Source organism: Trachemys scripta, chromosome 1 (assembly GCF_013100865.1).
Source record: "Trachemys scripta elegans isolate TJP31775 chromosome 1, CAS_Tse_1.0, whole genome shotgun sequence".
Taxonomy (NCBI): Eukaryota; Metazoa; Chordata; order Testudines; family Emydidae; genus Trachemys; species Trachemys scripta.
This window is the reverse complement of record NC_048298.1, coordinates 321,711,571-321,734,244: the sequence shown is the minus strand read 5'-3', so window position 1 is coordinate 321,734,244 and position 22,674 is coordinate 321,711,571. Positions and strand designations below refer to the sequence as shown.

At 42.2% G+C, this 22,674-nt stretch overlaps 1 protein-coding gene across 1 annotated transcript in view; it reads left to right on the top strand.

The window, feature by feature from the left end:
* The window catches only part of LOC117871226, a 120,883-nt gene extending 102,047 nt beyond the window's left edge, over positions 1-18,836 (top strand). The window contains exons 14-15 of the mRNA XM_034758977.1: positions 6,352-6,486; positions 18,520-18,836. Of these exons, the coding sequence (XP_034614868.1) occupies positions 6,352-6,486; positions 18,520-18,618 (234 nt within the window). The 3' untranslated portion in view covers positions 18,619-18,836. The remainder of the gene's footprint in view (positions 1-6,351; positions 6,487-18,519) is intronic.
* The last annotated feature ends 3,838 nt before the right edge of the window (positions 18,837-22,674 follow it).

The window sequence follows — 22,674 nt, the reverse complement described above, 5'->3', positions numbered from 1 at the left end:
GCAAGCAAGGAAAATATGGCCTAGATGAAATTACTATGAGATGGGTGCACAATTTATCGAAAGATTGTACACAGAGTAGTTAGCAATGGCTTGCTGTCAAACTGGGAGGATATATCAAGTGGCATCCTGCAGAAGTCTGTCTTGGGTCTGATACTATTCAATATTTTCCATTAACAGCTTGAATGATGTATTCCTATAAAATTTAGAATCATAGAATATCATGGTTGGAAGGGACCTTAGAAGGTCATCTAGTCCAACCCCCCGCTCAAAGCAGGACCAATCCCCAACTAAATCATCCTAGCCAGGGCTTTGTCAAGCCTGACCTTAAAAACCTCTAAGGAAGGAGATTCCACCACCTCCCTAGGTAACCCATTCCAGTGCTTCACCTCTCTCCTAGTGAAAAAGTTTTTCCTAATATCCATCCTAAACCTCCCCCACTGCAACTTGAGACCATTACTCCTTGTTCTGTCAGCTGCTACCACTGAGAACAGTTAGATCCATCCTCTTTGGAACCCCCTTTCAGGTAGTTGAAAGCAGCTATCAAATCCCCCCTCATTCTTCTCTTCTGCAGACTAAACAATCCCAGTTCCCTCAGCCTCTCCTCATAAGTCATGTGCTCCAGCCCCCTAATCATTTTTGATGCCCTCTGCTGGACTCTTTCCAGTTTTTCCACATCCTTCTTGTAGTGTGGTGCCCAAAACTGGACATAGTACTCCAGATGAGGCTTCACCAATGTCGAATAGAGGGGAATGATCACGTCCCTCGATCTGCTGGCAATGCCCCTACTTATACAGCCCAAAATGCCATTAGCCTTCTTGGCAACAAGGGCACTGTTGACTCATATGCAGCTTCTCGTCCACTGTAACCCCTAGGTCCTTTTCTGCAGAACTGCTGCCTAACCATTCGGTCGCTAGTCTGTAGCAGTGCGTGGGATTCTTCCGTCCTAAGTGCAGGACTCTGCACTTGTCCTTGTTGAACCTCATCAGATTTCTTTCGGCCCAATCCTCTAATTTGTCTAGGTCCCTCTGTATGCTATCTCTACCCTCCAGCGTATCTACCACTCCTCCTAGTTTAGTGTCATCTGCAAACTTGCTGAGGGTGCAGTCCACGCCATCCTCCAGATATTGAACAAAACTGGCCCCAAGACCGACCCTTGGGGCACTCCACTTGATACCAGCTGCCAACTAGACATGGATCACTACCCGTTGAGCCCGACAATCTAGCCAGCTTTCTATCCACCGTATAGTCCATTCATCTTGCCCATACTTCTTTAACCTGCTGGCAAGAATACTGTGGGAGACTTTGCTAAAGTCAAGGAATAACACATTCACTGCTTTCCCCTTATTCACAAAGCCAGTTATCTCATCATAGAAGGTAATTAGGTTAGTCAGGCATGACTTGCCCTTGGTGAATCCATGCTGACTGTTCCTGATCACTTTCCTCCACTGTAAGTGCGGGTGATACCAAGCTTGGAGGGGTTGCAAGCACTATAGAGGACAGAATTAGAATTCAAAATTACCTTGATAAACTGAAGAATCAAACTGAAATCAACAAGATGAAATTCAGTAAAGACAAATGCAAAGCATTTCATTTTTGAATGAAAAATCAAATGTCCAAATACAAAATGGGGAATAACTGTCTAGGTGTTAGTACTGCAGAAAAGCATCTGAGTGTTCTAGTGGATCACAAATTGAAAGTGAGTCATCAGTGTGGTGCTGTTATGGAAAAGACAAATGTCATTCTGGGATGTATTTAACAGGAATGTTGTATGTAGCACATGGACTGTGATTGTTTTACTCTACTTAGGGCTGGTGAGGCCTCAGCTGGAGTTCTGGGCACCACACTTAATGAAAGATGTAGACAAATTGCAGAGGTCAAAAGGAGAGCAACAAAAATGATAAAACATGACCTATGAAGAAAGGCGAAAGACTCTGGCATGTCTCTTCTAAAGAACAGAAGGCTGGAGAGAGGGAGGCCTGATAATTCTTCAAATATGTAAATGGTTATCATAAAGTGGACAGTGATCAGTTGTTCTTCCTGTTCAAGGAATAATCCACTTTGTTTGCAGCAAGGGAGACTTAGGTTAGATATTAGGAAAAACTTCCTAACTATAAGGATAGTTGAACACTGGAACAGGTTTCCTAGGAAGGTGCGGAATCCTCATCCTTTGGAAAGGACAGGTCAGACAAACATCTGTCAGGGATGGTCTGGATATACTTATTCCTGCCTCAGCACAGGGGGCAGGGCTACATGGCTTCTTGAGATCCCTTCCAGCCCTACATTTTTATGATTCTAAAATCTGAGTTTTGAATATTTAGACTATTGCTTTTGAACTGTAAATTAGGTACAGTGGGCCCCATCCTGCAAACAGTGATTTGTGTGCTTACATTTAAGCATGTGTATAGTTCCATTGCAGTCAACGGGACTCCCTGTGCAAATAAAGGTAAGCACAAAGGGGTTTGCAGGTTGGGGCTATAGAAGAAGCTATAAGCTCCCTGGGTCAGGGACTGTGGTGTGTGAAGAGCAAAAGACAATAATTTCTGGGTTACTCTGCCTACGACTATGGGGTCCTGATCTGTATTTGGAACCCTAGTCTTATTCCAATACATGTAAACACATAAGCAGTAAATGTAATTAAGGGTCAGTAGAAAACCTCAAAATTCTGCTCTTACTTACACCCTTGCCATACTGTGTGATGAATGGTGTTGTGTTTGCATTAATGAAATACAGAACTGGGGCCTATATTACTCCTATGTTAAGCTGTGGTTGTGTGTACTTTGGAGCTGCGTATTAAAGAACAACAAAAGTAATTCAGAAGTGAAACAGCAAGTAAGAGGCAGCTACTCCTTCAATATTTTCTCAGCATAAATATATCTCGTGGGTAGCTTTTATTGCTTCTTGTCTCCTTACAGAACACTTCTATTTTTAAGAAAAGCCCATCCTACTATTTTTAGTTTTGTGCTAATGGACTGGATGTTCCTTTGAGATTTTAATGCTTCTTGTCTTCTGACGAATGCTGGAGTGATTTGTATTCTGGAATCTAAAAAGACAGGTCTCCAGACAGTTCCCAGGGAGCCTCAACACCTTGTCCCAGCACACGTTTGCCATTTAAATTTGTTTTTGACAACTCTGCTCACACCAAGAGCAAGACACACACTGTCAATCTACAGTGTCCTATTTTAGATTACGGAAAATAACGAACAAAAATAAAGTCTTCATGAGAGAACATCTGTCTCCCACACAGCAGGCTTTAGTGACTGTGAGAATAAAATGATAGCTGTTGTTACAGAAAGTTTTTATAAATGCAAAGGTGCAGGCTATAAAAAATAAAAGCATCAGGCCAAGAACTTCAAAAGTGGCTAGTGATTGGCAGTGACATATTTGAGGCAACTGAATGGGGTTGAGGAGCCATCCTCCGATAAACAGGCCCATTAAAGGTGTGTCAAATTGGGCACTCAAAAAATTAAGGCACCCAAAATCAGTACCCATTTTTGAATAAGTTGATGTGACTGGGATCCCAGTGGAGCCACGCTAAGTTTGCTTAATTACTGCAAACTGCAAAGAATGGGGCAGACAATCCCCAACACTGGTGGTTATTCTGATGCTTGGATTCACCAAGCCAGCAACAAAACAGTGTCCACAATTCGTTACTGGTTACCAGGAAGCCCAAAACACAGTTCCCTTAAAGCAACCAGCCTTGGCCTTCCTCCCAAACAGCCAAGTCAAATATGATGAGGATTACTGAAAATCTTGTTCATCATATAAAAAGTTCTACCAATCCCAAAGGATCAGACACATTACCTCCCAGGTCAATGAATATTTCAGATCTTACCCAAATACAAACTTACAGCCAATTCTTATTAACTAAAATAAAATTTATTAAAAAAAGGAAAGAGAGAGAGTATTGGTTAAAAGTTCATTATACATATAGGTATAAATAGAGTTCTTAGGTCAGTTTCATAGTAGAAATGGTGAGCTTAAGTGTTGCAAATAGTCCTTTTAGAATTAGTCTATGGGTTACAGTCCAATGTTCAACACGAGGGCGATCCAAAATGAAATTGGAGACCTCAATCTTGTGACTCAAACTTCCCCTGGTGAAGCATAAGCAGATTTGAGATTAAAGGATTTGGTCCCAAAAGCCCTTTATACATTTTCCAGGCAGCCTCTTAACCACATGCAGTCCTTGGGCGAACAACAGTGTCTTTGAAGTAACCTCCTATTTTCTAAACATCACAGGCAATTAGCTAGATGGATTAATATAAGGTAATTGCCTATCACCCACCATTTGCAGGTGATTTGCTATATACTTCAAAGAGAAATCATGACAGTAATATCACTACATTCACAGTTAATTTAAATGTTAATATCTCCTTTTGATTTCTGAATTAACCATGATAGACAGGAACTGTTTGGTTACATTCTAACAGTATATATGTAAACACACTAAAACTCAAACATCATCTACTAATATGTCTCTAAAGGTTGAATCTGGGTTAATTAATATGCAAGTTGCTTAACCCTTTCTGGCCCTGTGTCACACTTGGCCATTGAAGTTTGTTACACACACCAGATCTGTATTTCTCTAACCAGGAAGATGGGTGAGTGGCCTGATCTAAAGCCAACAACATTGTCTTTTCATGACCTGAAAGTCAGTGAATGCACATGTACTAAGTGATGGTCAATGGGGAAGAATATCACTTCCACGGTACACAGGAGCTCCACCAGAACTGACTGGCTGGGTAATTCCTGAATTTCCACCAATAGCAAGGGGCAATATTGACTCAACACAACAGGAGACACTTTCACTGCAGGATATAACCACTGGATCACCTTGAGCACTTATTTTATAGAAACAATGTAGGGTATAGCTGGAGGAATGGGTCCGAATTAAAATTCTACCCTGTGCCATGCTGTTGGCTAGTGTGAGATCTAAGTGTGTTTCTGAGGGAGATGAGCTGTACTGTTTACTTCTTTCTCTGGAGGAGGCAGTTATAGGGCCTTTTTTGCTTTCATAGGCTTCCAGCATTGTAACATGGGCCCTGCTTCTTGGGTTCTCCCATGTTTTGTATCATCTTCCTTAGCAGTAGCAGCAATACCAAAATCAGTACTTCTGGGACTGAAGTTGTGAGAGACAACTTACTGACAAAGTGACTTCCCACACAATGGCACTGTGCCACAGCTACAATATTTTTGGGGAATAAAATTAAATCCTAGTCATCTTCAGGCCTTGGCATTTCAGAGTATTGGCAGAAATTGTGATGGTGCTAGCTATGGGTGGGGGTGGATAAGGGAGAAAATCACCACTCGGGGCCTGATCATGTGATTTCAGTGAGAGTTTTGAGTGTGCAGCAGTTGGGATTGGTCCTGTGTGGTATAATGTCCTTGTAACATTGAGCGATAAAGGCCTGTTATATGATCTTAAGTAATTTTAGGACCAAGTTCACTTGGCTGTGCTGACTGTATCTGCTGAGAGTTCACTTTGAAATATCCTTATACTGTTCATCCAGTACTTCTGCACAGCCATGCAGAAGATGCAAGCTTCACTCCCAATCTCTCTCTGCTCCAACAAGGACTGGGGATGCTATGGTGGCAGCACACTCAGGCCATTGAAGAGCCTCTCCTGTTGTGTAAATATCCCATTGGGCATAGGTCATATTTTATTCTATTTTAGGGTTTTATACTGCCACCCATCACCATAGCATTTTGGTGCCTTGCCCGTAAAATCAATAGCAATAGCAGAATCTCATAGTAGGAGTCATGGAATCTATGGCATTTCTTCCTTTTGGTGTCCAAACTCTACTTGGGCTGGGGTTGTGGGTTTTTTGGGGGGGGGATTTTGGGGTTCATATAAATTCATGACATTCACATAAATAATTTTTAAAATATACTAACGCTTATCTGAATCTTCTGGACAGTAAATTCCAGTGGTTGTAATTATGGAGGTGGTATCATCCAGTAGCCAGGATGTTTATACTGGGAGTCAGGAAATCTGGGTTCTAATCCCAGCTCTGCTACTAACCTGTTGTGTGACCTTGGGCAAGTCATTTAATCTGTGCTTCAGTCTTCCCTTTCTTCTGTCTTCCCCATTTAGATTGTAAGTTATTTGGGGGCAGGGACCGTATCTCATTATATTTGTACATCACCTAGTATAATGGGGCCCCAGTCACTGTTGGGAGTGGATGAGAGAAAAAGAGAATGAATCATACATAACAGATGTTAGTCACATTGCTTAATGCGCTACTGGAACATGCTCAGATATGAGGGTGGTGAGGGCAGGCTGAGAATCTACACCGAATAATATAGAATAGGTGCTAGTGCAATATAAATAATAATATACTAATGTTTTTGTAGGGCCTGGTGTATGCAGTCTTTGAAGACACACTTAGCATGACCCTGGTTTCTGATGGAGCGGAGTGTATTGTGATATCAAAGGAGTTCTTCAAAAGGCACATGGATGAGGACTATCTCCATAAATTATGCACAGTCGTAAGTCTTGTTAGTCTAGAGTTCTAGCGTTAAGACCATAGCGATTATCTAGAAATGTTAGAGTTGCCTGAGGTGACTCGAATGCTTCCAGAAATGGGTGTGTTGCTGAACCAAGCTCATTGCATATGGTTGGTTATAAAGTTTTACCCTTTTGTGTCATGCAATTTCCTTGTTAATGCCACACTACAATCAAACAACACATGCAGAAACAGTATAAGAGCTTAGAATAACTGGTTTGCTGGGCAGGCACATTCCCAATTGTACAGATTTCCCGAGACGGTTACATACTTCTGGGCAGGGCCGGCTCTAACGTTTTTGCCGCCCCAGGCCAAAAAGCAAAAAAGAAGAGGGCCACCCCCCGCCCGCCGCGCTGCTGTACCCCACTCGCGAGTGCCACGCAGCCGAACCCCCCCCAGCGCTGCCAAAATCCCCATCCCCCCAGCCCCACGCCGCCCGAAGCCCCCCCAGAGCGCCACGCCACCCAAAGCCATGCCCCCAGAGCGCCGCGCCGCCCAAAGCCCCATCCCCCTCCAAGCGCTGTGCTGCCCAAAGCCCTGCCCCCCCGAGCACCGCGCCACGGAAACAAAAAAAAAAACCCTCCAGTGCTGCTCCGACGAACCAATAAATAAAAAACTGAGTGCCGCCCCGCCCCAAGGTGCCGCCCCAAGCACGTGCTGGTGCCTGGAGCTGGCCCTGCTTCTGGGCATGGGGCAGTTGGCATGCAGGTGGAGCGAAAGTGTCTGCACTTAGATGGAATCTTTTTGCTTGTACACCTGTGTAAGAAAACAATAACAAATCCCTCCTTCCCCAGTAACTTAAACTATTGTTATGACTTCCAAGCAAACAGGATTGTTTGGAGTCCAGTACCGGGTTATCCCTTTTGGAATTAAAAGAGAAAATGGATACAAACACAGGATGTACAAGTAGGGTGACCATCCGTCCCAAATTGGGTGGGACAGTCCCGAAATATAGAGTTCAAGTCCTGGTCCCAGGCTGAATGACTCCAGAACAGCATTTGTCCTGGATTCCCTGTGGTGCCGCTATGTGTCTGCTCGAGGCTAAGGAGTGGTGCCAGCCTCTTCCTGGTGGGAGGCACTCAGGTGGGCCTTATCTCTCTCTCGCCATGAGACCCTGCCCCCTGCTGCTCCTCTCCCTTCTGAGGCCTGCCCCATCCCAAGACCAGAAGCTGGAGCTTGGGAGTAGTAAGAGCCAACCAGGGAAGGGAGCCCAGGCCACGGTGGGGAGCCCCAGATCCTCCACCTGTCCTGGGCAGTGCACCCAGTGGGGAGGGAACACAGGCTGGGGGGCTGTTCTCAGGTATGCCAGTCCCCTGCTCTCAGGACAGGTGGAGGGTCCCGTGCTCCCCACAGTGTGACGGGCTCTATGGGCAACACTTACCAATGCCCGGCTCTGGCTTCCAGCCTGGCCATGGGGTAGGGCCTTGGGGGAAGAGGAGGAGCAGGGGCAGGGACACAGAGGGAGCGGGGCTCCTGCATGTGTCCCACTTTTGCCTTTTGGAAAGGTGGTCACCCTATGTATAAGATGCAGCCTTTTTGATGTCAAGATGTTTTCAGCAAGAGAGAAACTGATTTATTGACTATACAGGGGAAATAGTGAAACTGACTTTACTCAGACACGTGTTTAGGGTGTACGTTTTGTCCTGTAATAGGTTTATTCCTGGGTCCCTGGATGGTGTGGTTTCTGGCCCACTATTTTGTCTTTCACATCTGTCTTACACAACACACAAAATATGAAGCAACCACAGGACTATAGTGGGGTTTAAATAACCATGTTTGCTAAATAAACGCACCATGCAAGGCCTAGCTACATATCCACTACTGCTCTGGGAGGCTACTAAACTGACAGAAAGTGTCACTAGAGGGTTTATAGCTATTTGAAGGGATACTACCCAATACATATTAAAAATGCACTTTAACTTTTAAACGTGGGTATGTTTTGCTAACACCTGCTTTTATGGATATCTGAGGCGGTTGTAGGTAGATTGAAAAAAGATTTAGAATTGTTGACTACCGTAAGTGGTTTAAATCAATGTTGTTCATGAAAGCATAGATACTATCGGGTATCTATTTATAACATCCTGTGGAGAATATCTGTTATATACTATTAAACCTTCAGGCAAAAGATACATTTTCATAAATCTGCCTAAACATTTTCCAATAATATATTGAATTAAACAGTGGAGGAAAATAATCCAGTTGATGGATTTTCTACTTGAGGAAAAAGAGATGATCCAAGAGCCTGACTAATAGAAATAATCTATGCCGGTTCTCTTCAAGGATGGTGTTTTCAGATGAGAAATACCATTTTCTTGGGAGAAAAACACACTGGCTGGGAGAAAATTCCAGAGTGGAACATAACCCAACAGGATTAATTCACACAGAATTTTGATTATGATGGCCTCAGTAGAGGGCACCTGAGGAAAGTGCAGCCAGACATCTATGCATTCAGCATTTACGCATGTGTTTGCTAAAGTAATTAATCCTCCACTGCTAAGACATATGGCTCAGCAATCTCAGAGTCTGACAATGTGTGCTCAGACCTCACAAAAGGAAGATCCCACAGGCAGATATTTCAGATTAAACAAATGAAGAGAGGAACTTTTTATTAATTATTGGCATTACATTAACATCTAGAAGCAACAACCAAGATCAGGGTCCCATTATACTATGCACTTTAATACCACATAGGGTATGTCTACACAGCAAAAACTGAGCATGCACTAGCCTACCTGAGCCAGCTTAAATCAAGCTAACGGGAGTAACACTAGCACTGCATCCAGTGCAGTGTGAGTAGTACAAACCCAGCATGAACCCTGGGTAGGTCCTAGCCTTGCTGGGCCACTCTGAAGCCCATGTTTCACTGATACTATTACCCATGCTAGCTGGATTCAAGTTAATTGGGGTAGGCTCGCCCACATACAGCTTTTGCTGTGTAGACCTGCCCTTAGATCCTGCCCTGGAGAACTTTCAAATGTACATAGAAAAGACAAGGTAAACAGAGGCACAGAAAGAGGGAGGTGACTTTCCCAAAGTTACATGGGAGTTATAGTTTGGGCGGCTTATGCGCTCCTCTGAGTTCCCCAGCCAGATTACTTCTCTGCATGGCTCAGCAAGAGGCACCACCGTGATGCATCATGGGAGTTGTAGTGAGAACAGGAGCACAGGGTGTCTCAACTACAACTTCAATGGAGGCTCTGCGGCAGGCTTTCAGAACTGAAGTTTTGTGTTTTAAAAGTTTTCAGACAAAGATTTTTTTTATTATTATTATTTTTGGGTGTGGAAAGGTCAAAATTTTCCACAGAGGAAAAAATAACAACAAAATTTTCCAACCAGCTCTAGCAGTGACCAAGGGGTGAGCCAGGAAGATGTTTGCAGCTGCATTTTGAACAGACTTGAGGGAGGCAAGGTTACAGACATTGATGCCAGAGAAGAGGAGATTACAGCAATCAAGGCAAAAGATGATCTGGGCATGGACAAGAGTGTTTATCCTCCCAACATCTCTGGGAGGTATTAGCCCAAATTTACAGACGGGGAACTAAAGGCACAGAGAGACTAGATGACTTGTCCAAGATCACACAGGAAGTCTGTGCCAGAGCAGGAAATTAAATGCATATCTTCCAAGTCCCAGCTTATTACCCTAAGCACTAGACACATCCTTCCTCCCTGTATGTTACATCATGTTCCTATTGTTTTACTTATCCTAACATGTTACTACATATTCCTATCACTGTCATCCTCACCCTCTTTCATCCCATTCGACTGTCTTGTTCGACTTGTTTGACATCCCATTCTACTGTCTTCTCCCATTTGACTGAGTTTTGTTTGAATATATGCCCCAGTACTTAACTCGATCCACATGGGCAGATGGATTGCAGGACTGGAGCCTAACTTAAGTCAATGGGATGCCATGTGTCTGTACAGTGTCCACCCACATGGGACTGACTGCAGGACCAAGGCCATAGGCTGGAAATTCTGTGAGGCACGGACTATTTTTCAATTCGTGCTTGTACAGCACATAGCCCAGTGGGGCCGCGCTGCTGACTGAGGCCTCTGGTCACTACTGGAATACAAACAATACATACCCATAATAACTTGGAAGCAATGTCATGTAACAGTGAAATTTCAAATGGAAAACAGAGGGGCTGCACCACTTTCCATCAATGTCAGGGTCCTGCTTTATGTCCTGCTTAACAGCAGCAACGGCTGGCGGAAATGGGCGAAGGATTGTGTGCGAATGTGAAATAAACACATTTGATGGAGATGCTAATGATGCACACACTCACACTCATTCCCAACAGCCATTACTGCTGTTAAAAATCCTTTCTGTTACATTGCTGGAAAGCTGTGCATCCCCTCAGCTTTCCATTTAGAATTTCACTGTCCTGCTGAATAACCCTATGTTCACCCTCACATTCTTGGCAGGCTTTTAATGTGTTTGCTTACAGCATAATTAACTGTTCTGGAGTCATTACTTCCCAGCTCTGACTTACATTTAGTCTCATCAGTGTAATTACTCCGCCGTGTACACTCAGTCAAGTGTGCTACATTGGGCCTGGGCAATTTTTATTAAACAGGGGCAAATGAGCGGTCAACTCCACTATTTCACACACAACTGGCATCTGCCCTTAAGAGCAGCACTGGCTCCGTTTGCGTGTTTCCCCAGTAATGAGAGTTCCAGTCAGATCATTCCCTTTGCACACTTTCTCTTTATCAGATTGGTGTTCTCTCTACTGTTAATACTAAGGGTACGTCTATACTTACCTCCGGGTTCGGCGGTAAGCAATCAATCTTCTGGGATCGATTTATCGCGTCTTGTCTAGACACGATAAATCGATCCCGGAAGTGCTCGCCGTCGACACCGGTACTCCTGCTCCGTGAGAGGAGTACGCGGAGTCGACGAGGGAGCCTGCCTGCCGCGTATGGACCCGCGGTAAGTACCTTGTAGTTTGAACTAAGATACTTGGACTTCAGCTACGTTATTCAGGTAGCTGAAGTTGCGTATCTTAGTTCGAACTGGGGGGTTAGTGTGGACCAGCCCTAAGTTAATTGAATACATAAAACAACAAACTACACAGAAAACCCAAGTTTAAAACAACAGTCAGGGACTGTGACAAAAGCACCATAGACCTTAGTGAGTTAGCCAGCATTGTCTCACATTCCATATATTCTGTGCTCTAATATTCAGATAGAGCTATAGGCTGTGAACTGGCGAGCCTGTCCAGATGGTACCCACCTGAAAAATGGTGGGCGGTATTGCTAACCCCAACCCTCCAACAATCATGGCCTTCAAAAAAAAATCATTAGATTGATTCAAAATCCTGAGGGGGTTTTGTTTGTTTGTTTGTTTGTTATAAATAGGCTCTTTATTTGCCTTCTGGTTTCTGAGCTATTGGGGTACATTCAGATCACATTTTCTAGCTTTTCCTGCAAACAAGAGGGCTAGAAATATACATTTTTTTAAATGAAAGCTAAGATGCTTGTGTAATTCTTTGACTGCGAGTTAGAGCTTTAAGAAAAACATCAGATGTCACTAGACTTGCAATAAAATTGGGACACCAACCAAACATGGGGCCAAAAGTGATGTGCCCAGATCTATAGAAAGACTTAGTTGCCCAAGTCCCAGACTTAGGAACCAATGAGAGCCATAAAAACCCCACTCAACTGCTGCCTAACCTTGTAGGTGCCTAAACTCACTGGACACATCCATTTTTGCTGTAGAAGTCATCTAGGTACCTACTGTGCTTCCTGTGGAAATGGAGGCTGCTGTCTCAGGATGCCTCAGCCCCAGTGTGATCCGCTAATCAGCTGAAGATAAGTGTTTCCCCACCTCCCTTGTCTGCAGCCATTATTAAGTAGGATTGCTCAGAGCATGCCCAACTCCACACAAAATGGCAAGCAGGAGGAAGGCTCCATTGTAGTCTTTAGCCCAGTGGTTAGGGTACTCATCTAGGATGTGGGAGAGCTGGGTTCAATTCCTGCTCCCTCTGTTGGATGAGAATTTCCCACCTCTGAGGTGAGTGCCCTGAATACCAGATTATTGCGGTCATTCTCTCTATCCCAATGCATCTTTAATTCACTATCTGAAATGGAACAGCTTCAACAAGAGTGTGAGAGAGAGAGTCCTGTATCAGAATATTCCATAGTCCAGAGGTAGGGAACCTCCCTTGGCAATCCCTTCTCATAGGGCAGAGGAGGGAACTGAACAAGGCTCTCCCACAGTCTGGGTGAGTTCCCTAACCACTGGGCCAAAGGTTCAGGGAGGTGTCCCCCTCCCCATTTTGTGAGGTGTTAGGTGTCCATTGCTGTTGTTCCTGCAAGAAACAGCCTAGGCTCCTGACACCAGGAGCAGGTTCCTGGCTGTGGATTCCAGAGAGAGGTGCTTCCTTCCAGCCCAGACCTGGCTGCCTAACTCCTGGAGAGAGGCAGGGCTTAGGACACACCCCTCTCTTCGGCATCTGCAATTGGCTAATTTAGGCAGCTCCCCACCTAGTGTGCTGGCATTTGTGGATCCCATTCTTAGGTGCCTTTCTCTAACCATGGATTGTATGGGAGCCTCAATGCCTCAGTCAGGGTTTGTGGAAGCCACTGGGTGGCTGGCCACCTAAAAGTTAAGTGTTGCAATACTCAGCATGGCAACACCAAACTCCCGTTGTAGTTCTGGGGCAAAGTTCCCATTTTGGCTCTCATAAAAGAATGTGGAGAAGCCTCTCTCCTGGCCCTCCATAACATGAGCCACTGAAGATCTACGGGCCTTGGAGCACATCCCTTGTGTTTATAAATCTATGCTTCTTGGCCAAGTAAAGACCCATATGCACAGCCCTTGTGTCTTGTATGAAATATATACTTTACACTACAGGCCTGAGCCACTGCAGTCAATGAAAAGACTGCCAATGACTTCATTGGGCTTCAGATCAGGCTCTATGGGATCTGAAGGCAGATGTTGACTGCTTGTCATTTGGGCCTTGCTCTTGCAAACTCTAAGACTATGTCTATACAGCAGCTTACGTCAGCATAATTTATGTTTGCTTAGGGGTGTGAATAACCCACCTCCCTTAGCGACATAAGTTACATTGGCATAAGCGCCGGTGTGGATGATGTTATGTTGGCAGAAAAGCTTCTTCCAGCAACACATGCATGGGCTGGAGTATTTAAGCTGACGGGAGAGCTCTCTCCCATCCACTTTGAGCGGCTACACTAGAGGGCTTACAGCTGCACCGCTGGAGATACCTTGCCCTGAGATACACGCTTAACCTTTCACGCAAGTAGTCCCCTTGACATTTGCAGAATAATCAGAGCTTTAGCGACCATTTTGCCACAATCCCAGAGTTTGTGTTGTAGTAAGCAAAGAACAGAGGAAAAACTACAGTTTTGTATTTGGTTCTATTCTTCTTTGGAAATAAATCAACATTTAGATCACTCCCTGCCCTTTCTTCAACTTACTCAGCAAGCAACAAATACTTTGCCAGTGTGTGACAAGAGAAGTGTTACAAGAAATAAGCTCTCGCACTGCTGTAATTGAAAATCTTTCATAGTAGTATCCAGATTAACATGACATTTTGTGAAATAAGTAATAAAACACAAAAAAATAAAGTTGAATTTATAAATAGTTCAGATCAGGTTGAAATAGCATCTAATGCATTTCATCTTTAAGTGAAGTCTTCTTGCTAGGTGTAATAACCTTCCATGCACTGGATTTACACTCAAAGAGCTACATTCTCCTTTCAATTAATTTCCAGTCAATGGAGTCTGCTGTGGGGTAAATGAGAAGAGATTATGTCTCCAAATGCCTAAAGGCCTTTGCTGAGAGTTGCTGCTGTTGCATACAAGAGAGTTACGTTAACCTAAAAAGCCTTAAAAATCAGATGGCAGTTGAGACAAACCCTTTATTATTCTGCTGATTTTGAAAAAAATAAAATGCAGTATGTTTATTGGAAGGAAAGTTGGGGATTTAAAATCAATGAGACTTTATTGCATCATGGATCATTATTTCCCACTGCTTTAACATTATTTTGCCATTTAGAGACTGAAGAAGCTGCAGGCTACCAGCTACCAGCACAGTAGCTTTATGTTCTGACTGTAGCTTAGAAATGAGCTAAATACAGTAATTATATAAACGGACCTTAGTTTTCAGCTCTCACTTTCTTGAAGCAAGCTGTCCTGTACATCACCATTAAAAGGCCCCCTCCATGATGTAAAAGAGGAGCAATGCAACGATGTCTGGTTTTGCTATGCTGTTCAGTAATCTAGTTAAAGACTAAGAAATACAAAGTCTCGGACTCAGGGCCTTTATTTGCCATTTTTTCATTTCATAGGAACAAAGGGACAGCAGAGGGAATGAAAAGGTAACAAAATTAAAAAGGGAAAATAACCCTATTTTTAATACCTGGTTAGCCTGTGACATACAACGCCACAAGGGCTAAGCAGCAGTCAGAAAAAGGATTGTACCTGGGATAAAAGACTGGCATTTTCAAAGGGTCCCAATGAAATTCAGTTGGGTGCTTAACTGTCTTATGCACCTTTGATAATTCAAACCAAAAGTAATATGGGAAAGCAAGTCTCATGGTAGAGGACATTAATGACTAATTGTCAGGGATCGAAAGAAACTTTGCCTGTGCTCATCTGATTGCAGGAATGTTCACTCTCCTATCTCAGAGATATCTGGCACTAGCCTCTGTCTAAGATAGGCTTAGATATTGGGTTGATTTAGCATGGCAATTCCTATGTTCCTATATAACCTTGGCCTCCATTCCATTTGAAGGCTTTTTATTAATCAGGAACCACTAATAAAAAGAATTATTTAGATTTAGAAACATCTTGTTCTACCTTCCTCAGCTTCCTTAAAGCACGGTGCCTAGAAAGGAAATAACTCTTGACATGCGTTATCTATATTTTACTGTAGTTACAGCTACAAGCTGCTGCATCTAATCTCCTAATTGCACTTCTTTAGAGATGCAACTAGTACTGTCCGATACATACAGTGACTTAAATCAGTCTCAAAGACATTCAAGTCATTTACTTCAAAAGCTTTTTTTATTATTACCTTTCTTTTCCTTGATATCCTCATCATCACATTTCTATAGCAAGAATGATTCCTTCATTCTTTGCCAGATTGAAGCCTTTAGATAAAATTAAATTGTCAAGGAAGCTCAACTTTGCTGTATTTAACTCTTCTGTGGAATAAAAACCTGCAAGAACCTAATAAGACAGTTAAGCAATAGACATGGTGGTGTAAAGACTCTAGATAATTTTATAATGAACTTTTCATTCCTGTGTCATCCTGGAAGTTACAGCAGGATTCTTTAGTAATGGCCCAAAACACTGAAATTGATGATAGTTCTGCTGCAGCATTTTGGACCAATGCAGTAGATTACTGTAGTTTGTGTATAAAGGGTGGCACAGGTACCACAGGTATAAAAACCTAAATGTTAGATTTCTTCACCATACCTTTATTTTTCACTGATACTGTTCAACACACTCAGAATCAGTTTACTATTTCTTTGCTCAATTTGAATTACGTTGGCATTTTAATTATATAGTCACTTTCATCCATACACCTCCAAGTTCTTTGCAAATGAGGATAAATGCCTTTATCCCCATTTTACAGAAAGAGATAAAATGCCTTATGTGAGGTCTCCCAGTACATCAGCGATGGAATCATAAACAGAATGCATGTTTTCCTGACTCTTACTTCAGTGTCTGTGGCTCAGTGGAGTTCTTTCCTAACATGAAATACATGTGAACAATTGTCAATAACTCACTGAAATACAGGGCAGGCTCAAAATGGTACTCCTGCTACCTTTGAACTAATATTCATATGCTCTTTTCCCATAATTTATTAATCCATAACTATTCGTTTAATAACATGCCACACAACAGTGGCTACCAGTGCAGGCTAATGTTGTCAGGCCAGCTAAGAGACCTTTTAACACACTGATTACTGGAGCTGTGCAAACCCTTCCCAGTTTACTTCCAAAAGAATTTGCAATCTTTATCGGTTTGGTGGGGCCTGATATGCTAAAAGGTTTGGGTTAAAAAAAAACAGTTTTACCACGTTTCAATCTCACTGCAAACCTAATGGCAAATTTAAATTTTCATGAGTGCTCCTGTATTCCCATAGGCTCTCCAGGAATGGAATTGGGCAAAGTGAGTTGTGACATGTGACCTGCCCCAAGTCAGCTTTTCCCAGCAAACAGGATTCCATTGCAAAATGCACTTATGAAAAGCAGCCTCCTGGTACTTGTGCGTGTCCACATAAAGCATTATTATAAATGTGGGATGAGAGCCTCAGGCCTGGGTAAAAGGACTGGAGGTGCATAATGGGGCCCTGGGCCTGGCTGGGGGAGAAGTCCCATAGTGCAGGCACTGCCACAGACAGCTGCCTTCTGAGGCCCCTCATGCAAGCTGTGTTGTAGAGGTGTGCGGGGGGTGCAGCTGCAGCAGATAGTGCTGCAGCGATTGCAGGCAGTGCTGTGACCCAACAGACAGCGCTGGGATGCTACCGGAACAGGCGCCCCGGATTGTCTTAATTATGTTGGAGGCCACCAAAGCAGCCCAGGATTGGTAGGATATTAAACTAGTTCTCCCCCTCCCACTCCTAGGAGATCGGTGCTGTACCTCTAAGGGGCACAGTGCGGAATTTCACCCATGGTATTTAAGGAAAGACTATTTGAAAAAGGTGTAGCTCCTTGTTTGATAGAACTGTTTTGTGACAAGCTGGCAGAGAATAAGAAGCCAAGATGTATTCACTTGAACCTAGTCCGCAGATTACTCAAGTGAGTCATTTTCTGTGCTGTAAATGCAGTGGCCCAGATATGCATTGCCAGATCTGAAAATCCATCAACTAATTGTTTTCAGCTATTTGGGTAGTAGTAGGTTACATTGCAACATAATAATAGCACTTCCACAGGTTTCAGTGTGCTCTTACTTAATCTATCCACATGACGTCCTTGTGAGGTAGATAAATATTTGTGTTCCCTTTACTATAGATGTGGAAACTGGGACAAGGCCTGGCTTTGAAATGAATTTAAACCAGGAGTAAGTCCACCAAAGCCTAAACAGTTCCAGGGCTATATTTTCAAGCCCAGTAATAGCCCCTTTGTGTGTAAGGGGGTCATAGTCCAGCCACAAATCGCCAATAGAGAATTTCCTTGGCATCGGGGAATTTCATAATGACACATCTGTGCCACCACTAGGTTGCAGCTATGCAGTTTTGGCTTGGGAGGGGGTGTGGTGAAGCTTTACTACACTATGTCAGTTCTTCATTGGCAAAGTGCCCCCGCAGCTGAGAATCCGTCCCATAGTGCTGGAAAATCAGTGTAAGTGAGATCAGAATCTGTCTCAAGGTGACGATAAGGTGTCTTGCCTAGACAAACACGGTAGTCCTGATTCTGACATCATTTATACCGGGATAAAAGTGGTGTTAACTCCATTGCCCTTAGTGGAGTTATTCCAGATTCACATGTAAATCTGAGCAGAGAATGGGCCCCACCAAATTGCTCTGAGATCCAGGATTAGAACTCAGGAGTTCCTGGCTCTTAGCCACATGCTCAGTCTATTTGAACATGTCATCTCACTGTCTGGCTGTATAAAAAAATGAAAGCAGCATCCTGAAACATTGTGAGACCTCCATTCAGTTGAAGAGAGATACTTAGTTTCAAGTTTGGATACCCACTAGGTATCCAATATAAATAGAATATAAAGAAACAGTAGCTCAATTCAATATATAATCCTAAATATTCCCATAATGCACTGGTATACTGCATATGTATTTGGGAAAACTCTTTTGCACAACAATCACTATAATGCAAAGCTTTTGGATGGTTTAATAGGCCATCTGTATTTATCTTCCTACTGCTTTGCAAGTCTGCATTTCAAGCCCCAGTGATCAATGATACTGCTGTGTAGTCATATGAAAGCAGTGTATGCCACACTCTACTTACTGTCATAAGATTAGCTGTGGATAGCTAATAGAGATTACACAGTATATTTTACCATCAGCATTTATGTTTTCCAGGTTCAGCCTTATCCTTCTAAAGAGATGCTGGAGAAAAAGATGCAAGACTATATGAACTGGAAAGCATACAAATCTCTGCTGATCCATGGACCACATTAGCCATTTTGAAGTTGCTGGTAATGTCAAGTGTTCAGAAGCTTTAAAAAATATCCTCACCAAAATATAATTTAATACTTGTTTAAAAAATATATATTGCAGGGGGGAAAGATGCTTTTTCTACCACTCCTCCAATTTCCTTTTTTGTTGTATGTGTTTGTAAACAAATATACGATGCAGACATTTTTGTTGTTGTTTTCAAGTAGCTTGATGCAAACGCTTCCCTATAAAAGTGCTTTCATTTGAATCCTGCAGTATTTCCTTTCCTTTCAGAGAATAATAAAATGCAAGAATTCATTAAGTCATCTGAAAGCAATTTTCAATTATGAAAATACAATTTAAATAAGGGGGAGAGGAGTCTTTGAAGATGACAAAAGTGGAAAGTGATTGACACACTCAGTTGTCATCTGGAATCAATTTCACACTTGGAGAAAAATACCTCAGCTAGGGAAAGATCATCTGTCAGCAGGAGGCAAACTGCAGGGAACGGGAGGGAGACAGAAAGTAAATCCCAGCTCGGGCAGAATATCCAGGAGCCAGAATGCCTTCGACAAGGCAAAAATCAAAACCTCCTAATATAAATACTGAGCATTGTTGCACTGGCAACCAGAGCAAACATGGAAGAATTAGGGGAATAGAAATAGCAGTCCAAATCTTCCAGTCCTTGACTGGGGTCTTATTGAGGCCCAATACTAATGAGCTTCAAGGACAGCTTGTCTAAGCAATTTCTGTGAGGTTTCACATAAAGTTTTTATAGCTGCTGAATAATGTATTGTTTTGCATTTTAGAGTAAATAGTATTAATAACTAATTATAATAGTGTGGAGGTCTCTAGTGGTGTTCCAAGGACTTCTAGTGGTCTGGAAAGTAGTTGGCACTGGTCTGCAGAGCTGGTGGGTCACATCCTGCTAGTTCCTTCTTCTTTCTAGCTGCTAAAAGACATTAAAAATGCACTAGATCCTTTCCTAATGCGCCACAGGGATGGGAAAAGGGAAGTTGTCTGTGGTAAAAAATGGGAGGTGGCTCTATTAAAACCTGGTTTGAGAAATCCTGTAATAGTCAGTTCACACTGTGGCAAACCAGGGACCGTTAATGGACTCTTTTTTTTTTTTTTTTCCAGTTTGGTGGAGGAACCAAAAGCATCAAAAACAATTGTTTCAGGTTTGACCCAAAAGGAAACATTTTGTTTGAGGTTTTGTATTTCCTTTTTTAATTTTTTAAAAATAATATTGAAGTAAAATTCGAAATGCAAAGTGGCATCATTTCATTTTCAAAATGCTGAGATGAAATGTTTTGACGTCCTTGGAGTTTATTTTTTCAGCTAAAAGAGTTCAACATGAATTGGCAAAATGTTTCAGTTGACTCAAATCTACAATTGTTGGCAAATAAATAAATAAATAAATAAATTGTCTGACAATTTCACCTAACTTTACTTCTGAAGATGTGGGTGGAGGGAGGAAGGCAATTCGCAAAGGCTATGACTGACAGTCAGAAGATCTAGAATCTGTAAAATCAGGCTTTTATTCACAATAAATACTTTTGAGCTATTTTGGTGCATACGAAAGGGAAGGACTAATAACCCGCATGATTTGAGCAAAGCAAATGACAAGCATAGATAGCTGGGAATGCTTCCCCATATAGCTCTGCTAACATACCTCTCTCTTGACATCCACTGCTCTTGCTTTTCCCATTCCTTAGAGCAGGGGCTACATTAAGCAGTGAAACCACCCACATGTTTGTTTGTGCCCAAGGTAGGATAATAATTTTACAGACGAATTTTAGTGCTTATGGGTAAGATAAGTGAACCCTATTACTATATGGGGGAGAAACTGATACTGTTAAAACTCCAATTGTCCCTAATGATAGAGAAGATTTAAAAGAAACAAGGTGTTTGTGAGCATTTGGGAAACAGAGATATTTAAAGTATGTGCATAAGGTAATAGAATTGAACGTCAGATTTAATAATAATAGGGTCTTAATTCTCAAGAACAGTAAACAGCAGCACAAAAAAACCAAAACAAGGACAAGCCTTCATCCCCCCATCAGCCATAACTGTTGTCGGTGTCATTATCCGGTGCACATAGTAAGTTATTATACCAGTCTGCCAAACCACCAAGAGAGCGAGAGAGCAGAAAAGTTATTACAACATTATAATTCTGCTTGTTTTTTTCAAAACGGGGGAGAGCGAGATTATTGAAATCAAGAAGGTTACATCCTTTGCCTTGCATGTGTCCAGTGGAAATAAAAGCTGTACTTCAGAAGCATCCACTCACATTAGCACATGATTAGGCATTCGTGCTTTAGGAAGCCCCATTAGATTGGTGTTCTGTACTGGTCAAAATAGGAACCTGACTGCTTTTAGTCTCCTCTGAAAGTTTATTACTTTAAAAAAAATCCTGTTAGAAGAAAAGCAAGACTTGTAACCATTAATGGCTTGAAATATGAATATTTGTATATATTGGCCTTCCAATTTGGTTCTTTCTGAGAAGTCGGATACAGTAGGTTACAGTAAGCACACAAATGAACCCTGGGTAATATTTTCAGAAGTGCCTAAGTGGCATAAGAGCTTAAGTGCCATTTTCAGAAGTACCAAAGGCCCAGATCCTCACAACTATTTAGGTGCCTAACTCCTATGGGACCCAGGCACCTAAATACTTTTGAGGATTTGGGACTTAGCACCCAACACTCATTGATTTCAGTGGGAATTAGATTCTTAGGCAGTTTTGCAAATCCCACTATCTGCCGTTAATACCTTTTAAAAATCTGGCCTTAAGTCACTTTTGAAAATGGAGCTCAATTCACTTCGGTGCATTTGAAAATTTTACTTCTTGCCTAAAATCTAACTTCAGTAACAAGGTTGTTAAGAAAAAACAGCAAGGAGTCCTTGTGGCACCTTAGAAACTAACAAATATATTTGAGTTGTTAAGAATGATTTGCCCATCCAGAAATTTGTCTGTTACAGAAGAGTAACTGTCAGTGAAGAGGGAGCTGCACTAAAAGACTTTTAGAAACTAGACCTTTAAAAAAATAAATTTTTATAATCCAAGCCAGGGGTAGGCAACCTATGGCATGTGTGTCAAAGGTGGCACGCGAGCTGATTTTCAGTGGCACTCACACTGCCCGGGTCCTGACCACCAGTCCGGTGGGCTCTGCATTTTAATTTAATTTTAAATGAAGCTTCTTAAACATTTTAAAAACCTTATTTACTTTACATACAATAATAGTTTAGTTATATAATATAGATTTATAGAGAGAGACCTTCTAAAAACGTTAAAATGTATTACTGGCACGTGAAACCTTAAATTAAAGTGAATAAATGAAGACTCGGCACACCACTTCTGAAAGGTTGCTGACCCCTGATCCAGGGGCTGATTATTTACATTTTTAAAAATGCCTGTGTGGATAATAAATTTAACATGCAAGTGTATTTAATGATCTCTCTTTTTAGAAGCTATACGTTAGCATTGCTTGACCTTTCTGCAACTTTTTGTTTGTTTGTTTGGTTCACGCGAGGTGGGTCTTTTTTACTGGTGCTATAACAGATTTCACATGTAAAATTGAATCCAGACACTGTCTGAACCAGACAAGGTTTTAACCAGATCTAGAAGCTCCTAAGAGTTGCTGTGTCTCAGAATGAGAAGAATTGCATAGCAGTAATTTGCTAGCTCGGTGTCTTACTAGGCAGAAGGAACAAATGCCACTGAGAAAGATTGTAATATAAAAAGTTCGCCTATTACTAGATTGGCAAAGTGATTAAGGCATTGTTTTCAAGTCTGTGCATCCTCTTTTCCACCTGAATAACCATCTTGTACAAAATAATCACTCTTTCTAGGAAATAGGTGATCAATTAGACCTTTCTCTTAGTGAAGCAGGTTTATACATACGGTATTGTCACACCCATAGCCTATCACAGCAGTCAAAGTTATGCCACTTATGTAGAGGATGAACTGCTGCTGATGAATTGCTGCATTCACAAGAATTACCATTGTGTCACATAGCTCCAGGCGAATATAAATGGATCAGAAATGATAAAAATCACTGTTCTGTTTTGTCATGGGAA